At 37.0% G+C, this 17,767-nt stretch overlaps 1 protein-coding gene across 8 annotated transcripts in view; it reads left to right on the plus strand.

Annotated features, from left to right (window-relative positions):
- NAALADL2 (N-acetylated alpha-linked acidic dipeptidase like 2) overlaps positions 1-17,767 on the plus strand; it is a 1,363,282-nt gene that overhangs the window by 991,827 nt on the left and 353,688 nt on the right. For all 8 annotated transcript variants that reach the window (XM_086674748.1, XM_086674747.1, XM_086674749.1 and 5 more), the window contains one exon: positions 3,272-3,415. In XM_086674748.1, the coding sequence (XP_086530874.1) occupies positions 3,272-3,415 (144 nt within the window). The remainder of the gene's footprint in view (positions 1-3,271; positions 3,416-17,767) is intronic.

The following is a 17,767-nucleotide window of genomic DNA, read 5'->3' on the forward strand; positions in this document are numbered from 1 at the left end:
TGAACTGTTTGTCAAATTTCCATTAAGCTGAAGGTAAAAAATTAATGAGCCACTTCATATATTTCAAAACTAATGCAAGTCTATTAGTCATGCAGGAAACAAATCAAAGATTTGAGTACGTTCAGTTAGGGTTTAAGGTGCACTCATATATTGTTTCATATGCCTGATAGAGCATTATAAAGAAAAAAAGGAATGCAGTTACTGATTTTTCATTAACAGATAAATACATCTCAGATTGTTTTATTTATAATGGTAGTCTTTTTTTTTTTTTTACACTCAAAAGGTAATTTTAAAACAAGGTTAACCAGCAAATTGATGGGGATAGATGGGTTTTGAAAGTCTTTGTGATGTCTGCTGTGGGAGATTAGTTAGCTGGAGAAAAAGAACAAATGTATAGCAAACATAGTATTAATAGAATATAATGTAATTTATTCTTTGGTCGTACCCTTGTACCATTTTCTGGGCACTCAGAAAATCAGTGATAGTGATGTTGAAACTATGTTTTAAAGAACTGTTGATTGTGTTGTGTTCCTGGCATTGTGCTAGGCATTGCATGTCGTGCAATGATGTGGAATACTTGCTTTTGTCTTTAAGGATTTTAGAGTTTAAAGAGGAGAAACAAAGTGAAAAAGTGATAAGTATGAAAATGTAATGATAATGTTAATTAGAAATGACAAGCACTACCAAAAAAAAAAAAAAAAAAAGAAGAAGAAAGAAAGAAAAAAGGTGCAGAAAGTGTCACATATGGTCCAGGGAGACAGAGAAAGCTTCTTGTAAAAAAGTAACTTTTGAGTTGGGTTTTAAAGGAAGTGTATACTTCAGACCTGTGTGATGCATTAGAAGGGTAAGCGATGTGGAAGGAACGGCTTCAGGTCATACATCACAGAACATGTCGGAACAGCTTAAGTGTTAGCATAAGATGTATCGAGAGGAATGATAGGAAATAATGTTCAAAGTATAAAGTCTGAGATTGTGAAGAGCCTTGAATGTCAAACTAAAGAGTTCAATATTTGATCTGGGGAGTGGTGAGATCATGTAGCATTTTAGGGAGTTTCATTTTGTAGTGGTGATATGTCAGCACCTAATATCCATGAAAACATCAAAATAACAGATTGCACGTTTCTCAGAAATATCATTTTATTGTCCTGTGTACACTAGAAATCCAGAAGGTAACGACTGAGGGAGAAAATACATGCTGAAGAAACAGAGTCAAATGGCTATATCAGGGCTTCCCAGCTGGTGTGCTGAGGGACACCATCTATGCCTTGAGATATTAAGCACTGTGGCCTCAGGTGCAGCCTGGAACAACAGAGACTAGAACTGGTCACCTGAAGCTGAGAGCAGCTTCCTTGGAGTATGAAAATCCCCTTCGGTTTTTGTCAATGGGTTAAATGACTGCTAGCATCTGCGGGGCCTGGATCACGGGCATGCAACCTGCAACGTTGCATAGGCCCCCACTCAGAAAGACCCACGCTTGATTTAATGCTCTGCTGTTGCCATCTTGACATTCTTCATGGTTTTTGATCAAGAAGTCCCACATTGTCATTTTACTGTGGGCCCTGCAAATTATACAGCCAGTCTTAGTACTAAGACATGAAAATGGCTAGGAAGCAATGATACACTATGGTCAAAATGCACTGTCATATATCCATATAAAAGGGGTTACTGAATTATGCAACCAGCACTGTGCTTACATAACAAAACTGATCCGAAGCTTAAATCTTTATTTATTTATTTTTTATCTTCAAAGCCATGTCTGCTATGGCTGCCATAGGCCTAAGCTAAATATCATTTTTTTTAGCCTTGTGGTTTTCCAGATGATAAATTAAGGGAGCACTTCTGTAACATATTTTCTCATTTATAATCTGCCTCCTGCAGCCTGGATACCTGTGTGGTTGAGCTCTGCACCCCCTGCAGTCCTATCAAATTAAATTCTGAGAAAACCTTTGGCAATCATTTTCCCTAATAAAAGTTCTGAAAAATAAAGCTCTGTGTTCAGAGACATTCTGGTGACTTGATAGAGTCATTCCATTGTGTATTTCCACCCTGAGTCAGTATAAATATATAAACTGAAGACATATCTTTTAGTTCTTAAGCACGGTTTAATTTATTCACTTCATTCTTTTTACTCTGAGTACTTGTGTATTTTGCTTCTACTTGTGTTACCATAATCTTCTCTCCTTATTTTTTATTTAATTTTCGTTTTTTCTCAAAGTTATAGATGACTGCATTCAAATAATTCTACCAAAGTTAGTTTACAAAAATATCATCTTCTCCTCTCCTTCCCTATGTTTTCTGCCCCACCTCTCTCCCAAAGGCAAATACTTAATTGCTTTCAGTATTTTTAGTTGTTCTCTGCATTTTATATTTACCTCTCTGTGTCTCAAAAGCATGTTTAAGAGTTGAATTAATTTTTCAGTTTTATCTATTGCCACTATGGAAGATAAAGATTTAGTTTGCTTTCACAAGTCTCCATGAGTCCTCACCCATGACTGTTGCCCTTTTATTTTTTTTCCAAAGAAATGTCCAATTTTTTGTGTGTTAAATAGCCATTATTTATATCATTTTGACTATATAAATATTATTCTCATTGTACTATGATTACATTTCCTTCCTGAACAACTTTTGTTCCCTTTGAAGCTAAAGATTGTCTAATTTTTACATTTCTTATCTTTCTGTGTACTTAGACGATCCTCAGATGCTCTCTGATCTCTATTGTAAATATTCTCTCAGTACAGTGGCACACATGTGGTTTTTCCATTATTTTTGTCTTCCTGGAGACCTCCGTTCTTGAGCCTCCTGACCTCCTCACTCTTGTCCTCATGAGCTCACCAGCACATGTACCATTTTAAGATTGTCCTTGGATGACCACGCCTACTTAATGATGGCAAAGTTGAGTTGATTTGAAGTTCTGTATATGGATGGGCTTATTGACTGATGGGTTTTAACATAAGCTGTCTTTGGTGAGTTGTTTTATTGGTGGACTGGCAGATTTTCAGTATTTTCATATAGTCTCCAGTGACCTGGTCATATGGGAGAATGGAGGTAAATGCATGTGCATAATCTGCCAGCATTAACTTGGATACATAATAGTATTTGGACTGATGTGCCTCAAATCATTTTTAATAAGTAGAGTAAAACTAAGGAATAAACAAATGAACTAAAATAAATATATGGTTCATATTTTGAATAATTATTACAAAAAACTTCTCTTTGTGTGTTTTTAATTTCTGTTTGCTAAGGATTCTGTTCCCTTCTCTTCTGAATCTAGATGGAAGCTTTAGGCAAAACCGATCAAACCTCACATCCCTGCTGGTGCAGCCCATTTCAGCATCTCTCGTTGCAAAACTGATCTCTTCACCAAACAGCAGAACCAAAAACAGTGTCTGTAGCCCTCTAGAACTGCCAAACAATGGTAAGGTATTTAATGTATTTCTGTGTGTTTTGTAGTCTTTTTAAGGACTGTGATCATTTTTAATCTTTTAAATTGACATAATGTTTAGGATTATTCTTTTAAAAAATTATTTTGATGACCTGAGCATTTATTTCTCTTCTGTGGCTCTTTAAGGGACATTTGGGGAAAGTAATTTTGATAAAGATGGAGAGTTGATCAAACTGAGAGATTTAAAAAAAAAAAGGAGAAGAAGAAAAAAGCATTTTAAACTGCAACAAAGAAAAGCAGCTTTACAAATAAAGTATTTCTTACGTTCATGAAAATCTGCTTAACATGGCTTCCTCGCTTCAGCTCCAGCAGTCTCCTTGCCTGCCAAGATTCAGTGGATAGCAGTCAGCTATCTGAGGTCTGAAGTCTTTTAGTAGAAAGCATTAAATCCTAATTCCTGCAATTGACTAAAAAATCCCTGTGTCTTTACGCATCATCGCCTGAGAGATGCTTCTTCTGCTGTGGTGCAGTTTGTCAGGCCTTGTTGGAGCAGATCTGATAAAACTGAAGTACTTAAGCTACCTGAGGGGGGGGTGGTGCAAGCCACAGGCTGCATCTTATTTCTGCCTCCAGCCTCACATTAGAGTTCTAAAGAAGAGAGGCTCTTTACATATTGTCAAATTTGTATCTAGTTGTTGGAAAATTAAACTTGAGGACTCTGGTTTTGTGTCCAGACCTGCAGGCTCAACTACTCGTGTTTTATCTCATCTGCTTTTCTCTTGACAACAAAAGCATTAAAAAAAAAAATCTTTTGAAGATGCCTAAAAAAAAAAAAAAAAAAAAAACCTGAATACATTCAAGATTGCCCTCTGTTAGACACATGCATATAGTTTTTCAAAGTCCTATCGATTGAGTGCCTCCCAAACTGATTATTGATTGAGCAAGTAGGAAATACAGAAAACCAATGATAAGCCTGTGTCCTTAAAGCAGGAATTCAGAAGCCTTAGAGGAGCTTTTTGTTTTGTTTTGCTCTTATTGTCTTTTATTCTGAACCCTACAAATTTATCATGGGCTCTATTTGTTAAAATATGTAAAAGACACTATAATAGTTGTAAGGAGCACTTGGACTTGTAAAAGACCAGATATAAGGCCAGATTCAATCAATCAATTGATTAATTTAATAAAGATTCAGAGCCCCTAATGTGTTCCAGCCACCGTCCTGCCCCCCCCCCCTTTTTTTGGTGTCATTGTTGCATGAGTATCTCTGAAACCCAGTCACTTCATTTGGAAAGGATAGCCACCGAAAGTGATAAGAAGAGAAGATATCCTCCGAACTTAAATCCCACTTTCTCTCCAAGATATCCCACTATCACTGTGCTTCAGTTGACTATACAGCATTTTGGAAGCTGGCAATGTATGATGGGAGTTCGAATTCTTGCTGCAGCTCTTAGGAACCATTGATGGAGGCATGTTATTCAGCCCAAATCTGCCCTCAATCTCCTTGGAAACAGGGTCACTGTGTGGGCACTGTGGAGATGCTTTCATGCGTATGTGTGTAAAGGATCAGGCAAGGTGGGTGGGAATGCAGTCACTTAATGCCTGCCACCATCCTGCCCTGAGTGAGCTGATAGTCCACATGCTGGCTCCATGACTGACTGCTTATCCATCAGCTCCCTGCTGGAAGCTATTCCTGCATCTACAGAAGGATATCTAACCTTCTAGTATCTCAAGTTGATCTGAGAATCAAATTATGATGTATGTCTCAGTATTTTTGCATAGTGTAAAGTGTTATGTTAGCAAGTGTCTTTCTTATCAAAGAATTGTATCAGTTTTCTCCATAATATGTTAAATACATGTGTCATAGTGGCATAGCTAAGCAAAATGGCACTCCATAGCTATAAAAGCTGACATATACACTGAAACCTGTTTACAACTCCCATTAAAAAGGCAGCAAGAGGGGTGCCTGGGTGGATCAGTCAGTTGATCATCCAGCTTTGGCTCAGGGGCTCTGGTCACCATCTTGGGTTTAGTAAGTTCGAGACCAGCATTTCTGGCTCACTGCTGGCAGTGTGGAGCCTGCTTCAGATCCTCTCTCTGCCCCTCCCCCACTCACACGTCCTTTCTCTCTCTCAAAAGAAAAAAAAAGCAACAAGATAGGCCTACTTTCTAAGGAATTATGCCATGTCATGTTTTCTTCATGGATATAGTAGCTATTATTGTTTTTAGTAGCTATTATAGTTTTTTTAGAAAAATTCAGACAGAGATGTATGTAAATCAAGAAGATATTTCATGTTATAATGGGTACTTTCATTATCTTTTTAAATATACAAGTGATTACATTTAGATTTCCCAAATACTGATGGAAACTGAGTTGTTAAATTTAAATTAGTCCTAAATGTAGGAAAACAACCCTTTACCCCCAATGTTTTAGATAATAATACTTATGATACAGTCAAGATAATTAACATATAAGTTTTCTCATAAACATATAAATACATTAGTTGCTCATTATGATATGTATAAGGATGGGACATGAAAAGGTTACAGAAGGAAGTGCTCTATTTGGGGGCAATAAGAACAAAACTTACAGTTTATAGATGAAAAATTAATTTAAAGCATATTATAATTATATCTTACTGTTGAATTTTCTTAGTCTTGAGCCTTACTGTAGGAAAATCTTCACCAACAAGTTAGGCAAGAGTACATTGAAAATATGTATACAAATCAACTGATTATTCATCTTACCCATTTAATCCTTTATATATACCAATTCTCTACAGTCCAGACAACATCTGGTGGAATTTGCCTATCATATTTGCTTTCTTAGCATCCATTTGGCCCTCGCCCTGTTTGAACTGTTTCCAGCATTTCCCAGCAATATAGTTTGAGTAGGTTTGACCACATCTCAAGCTCTAAAAATAGATCCTGATTAGTTCAAGTCTATTGGCATATCACATCAACCATACTATGATGGTTGATTCAAGGATGATCTTGGTCAAATAGGGCCAAAACCTAATATCTGGAATTTATTTGAGCAGTGACTCACTTTAACACCATAGCTGAACAAAAAAGCATGTAGCCCAGAGTTGGTAACCTTCGTGAGACCCTGGGAGATAGCCTACCTGAAAATGGAGCCAACACAAGGGAGGTACAAATGAATAACGGGGGGAGAAACAAAGAGAGAGAGAGAAAGAGAGAGAGAGAAAGAGAGGAAACTGTTTTCACAGAATTTGAACCCTAAAGCTTTGTCTGAAGGCAAATCTACTGAACTAGCCATATGTATGAGTCAATACATGCCCTCCCCAGTTGTTTTTTTCCAGTCAATCTATGTTGGGTTTTTAGTTTCTTGCAACAAAAAACTACCTAACTGAAACAGACCATAAACTTGAATTAAATAAAGGTATTAAAGATCTGCATTCATGACATAGGTTCAGCAAAGTAAAGTAGAAAGCAGGGTGTTTTATGGAAAATCCTGAGAGAATGAAGAATTGCTTGAAGAATAGAAGAAGAACAGGAAAAAAGGTCTTGCGCACACACATGCACACACACACACACACAAATGGCTTGATTAGATAATTGCATATTGACTGTGTTTTATTTTTTGTGGTCTTACTTTTTATAAGCTTTACCCATTGATCTATCTAATACGTTTTCAGTCTTTATCCTTGAGAATCAACCAAAACATGGAAATTTGAATTTTCAGTTATCAGTCTAAACTTATGGTTAAAAACCATGAATACAGTGGAAAAAGGAGAGGAAAAAGTTTAAGATCCATTAACTTAATTTAGGGCAAAATAATTTTAATGAATTAAGTTAAAAGAAACATTTTAGTATATTTGATGAATCACTTTTGATGAATAGAAAAATTGCTATTTCTATGTTGCATAAAAATTAATGTTATCAACGATGACACATTTTTACCTAAGTAAATTTGGATCATCTCTTCAAATGGAGATATCTCTATATCTACATCTACCATTTCCCTGTTCACAATTTTATGTATTCTTTGATGAAATGATTTTAATTAGAATAATATAGTGATAATGTCACATAATTTGTACTTTTCAACTGTATTTTGAAGATTTATATTTCTAATTTGTTAACAGCTACTTAAAAGTATTATTATTTCTTGAGCAGAGATTTAAAAAGATGTATTGAACATATTATCCAAAAATTGAGGTTATACTAAAATGTATTGGCAAATAGTAAATTTTAGCTTTTCAGTAAATATTCCTTAGCAAGAAAAGTTAGTGCAATTGAATTCAGTATTATTTTTTGTTACATATGAGACTAATCAACCTGTTCAGAGTAGCCCTAAAGTTGCTACATGTGAGAAGATCCAGGAGTGCATTATGTTTTTCTGGTTAAAGAATGTTTTGGGGGCGCCTGGGTGGCTCAGTCAGTTGAGCGTCCGACTTCGGCTCAGGTCATGATCTCACGGTTCGTGGGTTCGAGCCCTGCATCAGGCTCTGTGCTGACGGCTCAGAGCCTGGAGCCTGTTTCGGATTCTGTGTCTCCCTCTCTCTCTGCCCCTCCCCCACTCGCACTCTGTCTCTCTCTGTCTCAAAAATAAATAAACGTTAAAAAAATTTAAAAAAAAAAGAATGTTTTGGTAGATACATCAAGTAGATAATGGAGTGGTATGGGGATGATAAGATATGGCCCTTTTTGGTCCCTGCGAAAGAGAAATCCTCAGTAGCTAAAATAATAATCATAATCATAATCATAATCATAATACAAGAATTCAAAACTTGTTTAGGGAAGGGTAGACTTTAACAATTTCTGGCCATGAATCTGGAGGAACATATCCAAAAGAACATGGGGAAATTTTAATTTGTCTTGACAATTTCTATATGGCATGCATATAGATATAGTGGCCACTTTTATTCCAAAAATTCAGTGTGCTAGAAAACTTTTACAATCAGTGTCATGATAAATGTTTAGAGTCACCAAACTGTGCAATGGTGACACCCCAATTTTATGGTTCTTCAAGCAGCCAGTTGCACAGTGAACCAAGGAGTCTGAGCTGGAAGTTGATAACAGAGTAATCAGTAGAACTAAAGATCAGCCTTCATGAGCTGCCAGTCTGAAGTCCTCGGACAAAAGGAAAAAAAGCTTCAGAAATGACTTTGAAGGACTACTCATCAAGGGTCTTAAGCAGAGTGAACATAGGTGGGAAACCTATTGTCCAAAGTCCACAGAAAGTACAGTCAATTCTCTGTTTCCTAGGGAGTGCAGGTTGGGTTTACCAAGGGTGACACAGATCTGTCATTCACCCAGAACTTCTCATGTTTCCAGCTTTCTGTCTTGACAGTTTTGATTTTTGGAAATGATTCAGCTTAGATTCAGTATAGAGTTGTGTTTGTTTGTTAAAAGATCTAAAGACAACCTGAGAAGTATACTCTTAGGCAGAATTACTGTAACAAGTGTTCTCCAATTTCCAATGTTTCTCAGCAATTTTTAGGATTTCCTTTATTCTTATCACATCATTTCTCAAGTGCCTGTCACTTCTTTCAAGTTACAGAGACTTCAACTGAATTTGGCAGTTTAAATACGCGATAAACTCCATTAGAGCATACCCTACTTTATATTTTGCTGATCTTCTTTTCACAACGGGCTGATTCCTCAGTGCCTTTCTGGTTCTATATCCTGCTGTTTCCTTCATGTATCCAATATTTATCCAAATATGTCTTCAAGTTTGAGTCTCCAAGTTGTAAATCCTCAGTATCCTCTACAGCTCCATGCAGATAGCATACTTCTCAAGTTGGAAGTAGCAGTAGCTTCTCCTGACTCTCTCTGCCATGCTTTTAGGCACTTGGGCATTGTGATATGATAGTCTTCTGAGCTAGAGTAGAAGCAACCTTAATTTTCGTTAGAATGTGTTGTTTTTGCTTTATTTATATGTGGTTCTTTGAGGTATCCTTTCTTACCCAGTGTTCTATGAGTATTTGGAAAGAGTGTGTACTGTGTAGTTGTCAAAAGTGTAGAGTTTTACATATTTCCACTTAAACCAGGTACCATAATCAGGTCGTTCAAATAGTCTACATCTTATTATTAGTGTTAAAATCTCCCACTTTGTGTATAGATTTGTCTATTTTTATCTTGTAGTTGTCAGTTTTTGATTCATATATTTTAAGGTCATTTCTTAGATGTTTATAAATTCAAATACATCATCTCTTCCTGCTTAGTTGAAACACTTATCAGATGAAGTGATCTTCTTCATGTTTATAATGCTTGTCTTAAATTTGATTTGGCCTGATATTAATTTATCCTCACTACCCTTTTTTTTTAGTTAGTGTCTTTATGCTATATCTTTTTTCACTATCCATCTTTTTATATATTTCTCTTTTACCATCTCTTCTTAATAAAAATTAATTTGGATTTTTTTAAGAAACTTTACTCCCAACATGGGGCTCAATCTCATGCTCCTGAGATCAAGATCTACCAATTGAGGGGCGCCTGGGTGGCGCAGTCGGTTAAGCGTCCGACTTCAGCCAGGTCACGATCTCGTGGTCCGTGAGTTCGAGCCCCGAGTCGGGCCCTGGGCTGATGGCTCAGAGCCTGGAGCCTGCTTCCGATTCTGTGTCTCCCTCTCTCTCTGCCCCTCCCCCGTTCATGCTCTGTCTCTCTCTGTCCCCAAAATAAATAAACGTTGAAAAAAAAAATTTTTTTTTTAAATTAAAAAAAAAAAGATCTACCAATTGAGCCAGCCAGGCACCCCACAACTAATTTGTATTTTTAAATATAGTTTGATTACCTTTAGCTGAAACATCTAGTTCATTATATGTAATGTGAATATTAATGTATTTATGCTTATATATTTTTATCTTAATTTAGGCTTCTTGTTTACACCACATATTATGTTTTTCTTTTGTTTTATTTCTTTCTTTAGATTTAGATTATTTCTGCCATTATATTTTTCCCTTTACTATTTTGGAAATTATAAATACTTTTTGTATTCTTGTAGAGTTACCCTAGAATTATAGCCTTTAAAGATTTCTTTTCCTGTTCTGTTCCATACCAGGTAACTTTCTTTGCTGTCTCTTGGATGGGAGTGGGGAATGCAATCATTTAGGAATCCTATTTATGGAGGAATAATCTCTTTTTGGATCTATTTTCTCTCCAAGTTGGGCAGGTCCAGGGCTTTTTCTTCTAATCTTTGCATCTCTTAAGGCCATCAAGATTAACATTCTCCAGGTTCCCTAAATTCCCTTGAGTTGAAAGCAGTTTTATTGTTTTACTTATCTAGGTTCCCACCACATCTTAACTTTTGAGCTAGTAATTCCTTAGTTTCTAGTTCTCTGATATTATTAACAGGATTCATTTTGTATTTTATTTAGCATTGTAAATTATTTTCAATGAGAAAGTTGGTCTTAATATCCTAACCCACCTTATTACTATAATAGGAATTCTTCTCCTCCTCTCCATTTATTCATTCCCTGGCAACACACACGGATGACTCAGTGAATACAATGTATAAACCAGGTTGCCATCAGGAAATAATGACACACACACTAAAAATGTGCACTTCAAGGGAGTTTAGCCACGGGCCTATGCACAAGTGTGGATAGGTAAAGGGAAATAGAAAAGGGATGATGAACCACCCCAAGGTTAGTAATTGATACTACTTGCAAACCTAAAGGCAGCAAGAAGGGAGAGTAGAACAAACAGGAAATGGCAGGTTCTCAAGAAGTAGGAGAGGCAGGCTGACAGGAGCTGAGGCTTTCAGTGGAGGAATTCAGTCATTCTGCCTGTAAGTGACCAGTCAGAGAGGGTGATGGAATATAAATACTCTTAATCTTTCTCTTATCCAACCTGCTGATCACTTGTTGATGTCTTCTATTAGCTAAACCCAACCTGAAGCCAAGAATAGAGGAGTTAGGTAGATGTTCTCTGTAGAGGTCACCTTTTTTGGGCACAGAGCAAGGTGAAGGGTGAAAATAGATCTGGATGGAAATGTGGAAAATATGCAATATAGTTGGTGTTGCAGATGATTAGTCTGATAACTGATTTGATAACTTATGATTTGTAGAATGGTTTGGTAGAAAGGTACAGAAAATCTATTAATCAATTTTCACGTGTATAAGGGATATGAAGAAGAAAAGTTATTTTTTCTGGGGTTCAGAGTCTTTAAAACATCTTCATATTTAGATAATTTTACTAATTAGAAATAATAATTTTAAACCTTAAATATTTTTTCCAAATGTATGCAAGTTCATAAGAATACATGCACACATGGATGCATGTGTGTGTGTGTGTGTGTGTGTGTGTGTGTGTGTGTGTAAGGGGGAGAGAGAGAGAGAGACAGGAGACAGAGACAGAGACAGAGAGACTCAGGGATAGCTATTAAGCTGAAAAGTATGTGGTGAAAGCGAACAGTTTTCATTCAGTGTTTGTATGTGAGTCTCACACTTTTCAGAACCAAAATTTTACACTACTAAAACAGATTTTACTTTTCTCTTTAATTTAATTTCTGGGGCACCTGGGTGGCTCAGTCGGTTGAGCTTCTGACTGCAGCTCAGGTCATGATCTTGTGGTTCATGGGTTTGAGGCCCATTTTGGGCTCTGTGCTGACAGCTCAGACCCTGGAGTCTGCTTCGGATTCTGTGTCTCCTCCCTTTCTCTCTGCCCCTCCCCTGCTCATGCTCTGTCTCTCTCTCAAAAATAAATAAATATTAAAATAAATTAATTAAATTTCTATTATTATGAGAGCAGTTAACGTTTACTAAGAGTTAGAAAAGAAAGATGAGCAAAAATAGGAAAGCAAATCAGCTTGTTCTATATTAGTCATGCTGGGCTTCCATAACAAGGTACCACAGACTGCAGTTTAAACAACAGACATTTATTTTTCTCACAGTTCTCAAGGCTGGGAACTCCAAGCTTATGGTGCCAGAAAATTTGGTTTCTGATAAGAGCTCTTTTCCTGGCTTGCAGACAGCTGCCTTCTCTCTGTGTCCTCACATGGCCTTTTCTCTGTGCACTCACAAAGAGTGAGAAACCTGTGGTGTTTTCGTTGTCTTTTCATAAAGACATTAGCCCTATCAGATTAAATTCCCACCCTTAAGACCTCATTTAACTTTAATTATCTCCTTATAGGCCATATCTCCAAATACAGCTAAACTGGGGATTAGGACTTCAACATATGAATTTTGAAGAGAAACAGTTCAGTCCAGAACACACTCCTATCACCCAGTAATTATCACTAACAATGCTTCCTATAAATCCTTCTAGATTTATATACATGCATTTAGAGGTTTTGTTTTCTTTTTTGTTTGTTTTGTTTTTTTACCAAAAGGAGATCATACTATACATAATATTTTAAAATGTTTATCTAATTAAGGGTCTCCACTTTTTCATGACTGTAAACAGACTATATTAAATTTCACCAATCATCCCAATCTTTTACAATGGGTTTATCGAAACCAAGATCCAATCCAGGCCTATAAGTTGTTTCCCTTCTAATCTAGCATGATCCTCATTTTCTTCTGTTAACACTGGGATCTATAGGATCAAATCTGTTGTCGTGAATGTGCCCTACATTCTAGATTTGTGGGATGCTTCTTTGTGATTTTATTTAATTAGTTCCTCTGTCGGGAGGAGGCGTTAACATGGTGGAGGAGTAGGGGGGCGCTAAACATGTCTCATTCATCAAACACAGTTAGATAGTTATCAAATCATTCTGAATACCCAATAAATCAATCAGAGGTCTGAGAGAACAAAAACTGCTAGTCTACAAGTAGAAAAGTAACAACCTTTTGGAAGATTCTTTAACAAGCAGACCAAAACATGCCCAGGATCTAGGTTTTGTTTGTTTGTTTGTTTGTTCTCTTCTTATTTTTATTTTTTCTTTTTTTTCTGGACAAAATGTTGAGACAGAGAAATTCACCCCAAAAGAAAGAACAGGAAGTAGAACTCATGGCCAGGGATTTCACAATATGGATTTAAGTAAGATGTCTGGACTAGAATTTAAAACAGTGATTATAAGGATACTAGCTGGGCTTGAAAAAGCATAGAAGACACTAGAGAATCCCTTGCAGCAGAGATAAAAGAACTAAAATCTAGTCAGGCTGAAATTTAAAATGCTGTAATGAGATGCAAACCCAAATGGATGCCATAAGAATGATGATGAACAAAGCAGAGGGGTGAATCGATGATATATTATGGAAAATAATGAAGCTGAAAAGAAGAGGGAAAAAAAGATAATGGTTCACATAGGTAGACTTAAGGAACTCAATAACTTACTGAAATGTAATAACATTCTTAACATAGGAATCCCAGAGGATGAAAGAGAGAAAAAGAGGTAGGTTTATTTGAAAACTTCCCTAATCTGGGGAAGGAAAGAGACACCAAAATCCAAAAAGTACAGAGAACTCCCATTAAATTCAACAAAATCTAACCATTACCAAGGCATATCATAGTCAAATTCACAAAATACACAGACAAGGAAAGAATCCTGAAATCAGCAAGGGAAAAAGTCCTTAACCTGCAAGGGAAGATAGATCAGATTTGTAATAGATCTGTCAACAGAAACTTGGAAGGCCAGAAAGGTGTGACAGGACATATTCAATGTGCTGAATGGGAAAATTATGCAGCCGAGAATTATCCATCAGGGCTGTCATTCAGAATAGAAGGAGAGGTAGAGTTTCCCAGACAAACAAAAACTAAAGGACTTGGTGACCATTAAACCAGCCCTGCAAAAAAATTTAAGGGGGACTCTTTGAGTGGAGAAAAGAAAAAAAGAAAAAAGACCAAAAGCAACAAAGACTGGAAAGAACCAGAGAGCATCATGAGAAACATGAACTCTATGAGTAACACAAAGGCACTAAATTTATCTCTTTCAATAATCACTATGAATGTAAATGTACTAATGTTCCAATCAAAAGATGGGGCGCCTGGGTGGCTCAGTCGGTTGAGCGTCCGACTTTGGCTCAGGTCATGATCTCACGGTTCGTGGGTTCGAGCCCCGCGTCGGGCTCTGTGCTGACAGCTCAGAGCCTGGAGCCTGCTTCTGATTCTGTCTCTCTCTGTCTCTGCCTCTCCCTTATGCTCTGTCTTTGTCTCTCAAAAATAAATAAATGTAAGAAAAAAAAAAAAGACATGTGGTATCAGAATGGATAAAAAAAACTAGATCCATCTACATGCTGCCTACAAAGAGACTCATTTTAGACCTAAAGACACCTGAAGATTGAAAGTGAGGGGATGGAGAACCATATACCATACACAAAAATAAATTCAAAATGGATAAAAGACCTAACATGAGACAGGAAACCATCAAAATACTAGAAGAGAACACAGGCAGCAAACTCTTTGACCTCAGCTGTAGCCACTTCTTACTACACATATTGACAGAGGCAAGTGAAACAAAAGCAAAAATGAACTATTGGGACCTCATCAAGATAAGAAGCTTCTGCACAGCAAAGGAAACAACCAACAAAACTAAAAGGCAACCTATGGAATTGGAGAAGATATTTGCAAATGACATATCTGGTTAAGGGTTAGTATCCAAAATGTATAAAGAACCTAAGAAACTCAATACCCAATAAACAAATAACCCAATTTAGAAATGGACAGAAGACATGAATAGACACTTTTCCAAAGAAGACATCAGATAGCTAACAGACACATGAAAAGATGCTCAATCGTCAGGGAAATACAAATCAAAACCACAATGAGATACCACCTCACCCCTGTCAGAATGGCTAAAATTAGCAACACAAGAAACAAACGATGTTGGTGAGGATGTGGAGAAAGGGGAACCCCTTTGCACTATTGGCAAGGATGCAAACTGGTGCAGCCACTCTGGAGAACAATATGGAGGTTTCTCAAAAAACTAAAAATAGAGGGGCACCTGGGTGTCTCAGTTAGTTAAGACTCTTGATTTTGGCTCAGTTCGCAATCTCACAGTTCGTGAGTTCAAGCCCTGTGTAGGGCTCAGCACTGATAGTGTGGAGCCTGCCTGGGATTCTCTCTCTCTCTCTCTCTCTCTCCCTCTCTTCTGTCTCTATCTCTGTCACTCAAAATAAATTAGTTAATTTTTAAAAATCCAACTTTTAATTTTGGCTCAGGTCATCATCCCAGGGTTGTGGGATCAAGCCCTGTGTCTGGCTCTGCACTAAGTGTGGTACCTACTTAGGATTTTCTCTCTCTCTCTGCCCCTCTCTGCTTCTCTCTCTCTCTCTCTCTCTCAAAATTAAAAAAAAAGAAAAGACACTTGTTGTGATGAGCACTGGGTGTTATATGTAAGTGATGAATCACTGAGTTGTACTCCTAAAATCAGTATTGCACTATGTTAACTAACATTTAAATACAAATTTAAAAAACTAGTTCCTCTGTCCTTTTTATTTTCAATAAACTTGAAATTAATTATTAAGGTTTCTATTAGAAAACTCATTAGTGTAATTATCGGATAAAATTCTTTTTTTTTAATTAAAAGTTTTTTAAATGTTTATTTATTTTTGAGAGACAGAGTGCCAGCAGGAAAGGGGCAGAGAGAGAGACACACACAGAATCTGAAGCAGGCTCCCGTGTCTGAGCTTTCAACACAAGGCTGGAACTCAAGGACTGTGAGATGACCTGAGCTGAAATTGGATGCTTAACCAACTAAGCCACCAAGCTGCCCCTGTGGATAACATTCTTAGAGGAAATTTTTTTTTTAAGTTTTATTTATTTATTTTTGAGAGAGAGACAGAGAGAGTGAGTGGGGGAGGGGCAGAGAGAGGGAGAGAGAGAGAGAATCCCAAGCAGGCTCTGTGCTGTCAGCACAGAGCCCGTCGTGGGGCTAGAAATCACACACTATGAGATCATGACCTGAGCCGAAACCAAAAGTCGGACTCTTAACCGACTGAGCCATCCAGGCGCCCCGACATTTTTTTTTTTTAGCTGGTGTTATTGTCAATATCCAGAATATGGTTAGACAACATATCACATCAGGTGCGATGCAACATAGTGGACCTAGTTGCGTCTTAGAACTTGTATAAATTCTTGTGTAGAACTGTTGTGTGAAATGATGTTCCCTGAAGGATAGACTGAAATGGAGCTCCTGAGAAAATTATAATGTGACAAGAAGAACGTAATATCTGGTGCAGGTCTGATGATATCAGTTTGTATCCATTAGTGTGGGCATTTCAATTATTTGCTACCAGTGCATTCTGATTGGTCAGCATTTATGGCATATCAGTTGATAAGTATTTTGAATAAGACCCTTGATCTAGAGTATATGATGTCAATCAATATATTGGTTCAGAAAAACATTTGGCAATATGGAGATCTCACCTGGAAAAATGGAGCCCTCACATGGAAAAATAAAAGCTGTGATGGCTTAGAATCCAGAAGCAGTTTATGATCAGATATTTAGGGAAGCAGTTGGCATTTAGGAAAGATGCTAGCAGTTTATAAAGTCACAATCATCAAAAGTGTGATTCTAGAGTATATTCCAGTCCCTAGGCTGAAGGGAAATTGAAAAATAAAGAAAACAGGGGCGTCGGATGGTTCAGTAGGTTAAGCATCTAAATATGGCTCAAGTCATGATCTCACAGTTCATGGGTTCCAGGCACTCAAAGAGCTCTGTACTGACAGCTCAGAGCCTGGAGCCTGCTTCAGATTCTGTGTCTCCCTTTCTCTCTGCCCCTCTCCCACTCGCACTCTGTCTCTGACTCTCAAATAAATAAATAAATGTTAACAAAAATTAAAGGAAGGAAATAATTCACATCCTAGAAGTTCTTTTCTAGAGTCAGGTAGCTAAAAAGAGAGTCAGGTACATAGAATGAGAAAAATCGCTAAAATTAGGAATCCTGGGAAGAACTATGGTTAAGAAACCAATAAAAGCTTATTTACTGGAATTAGGACTCAGAGTTAGATGCAGTTTTTAGTCCTCAATTCTCTGCAAATGAGCTTGGGATTTGTAAGTAAGGGGCATGGTTACTCACAGTGCAGGTGGAGAAGGACTTAATTAGCTGTGTTGAAAAAGACTCAGAACTAGTCGAGTCTTAGCAACAAAAATGCGAGACAGAATTATTACTGGAAAATAATTTCTGTAGCAGATATTTTTTTTTCTCTGCACATGATGAAATTAAGGACTAGAGAGAGAGGCAACTACTTTTGTGTCTCAGCTCTGACACTCCTCACCCTATTTGAATACAAATGCTCTCTGAGTGGAACACATTTTTGTCATCTTGAAATCTTTTGAACTTCACACATCAAATTTAAAGCTGCCATCAAACTTTGAAGCATGAAAGACAGAAAACATTTGGCAAATGTGAGCTGGAAATGTTATCTTAAAGTAGCAATACATACATACTTACACACGCATTGACTTTTTAAATAATAAAGTGCACCTAAATGTTATCTAGGATTTTCTAATTTCAAAAGTATTTTTCAATCTTGCAA

The sequence above is a fragment of the Puma concolor genome, chromosome C2 (genome assembly GCF_028749965.1).
Source record: "Puma concolor isolate L17-30 chromosome C2, mPumCon1.1.hap2, whole genome shotgun sequence".
NCBI lineage: Eukaryota > Metazoa > Chordata > Mammalia > Carnivora > Felidae > Puma > Puma concolor.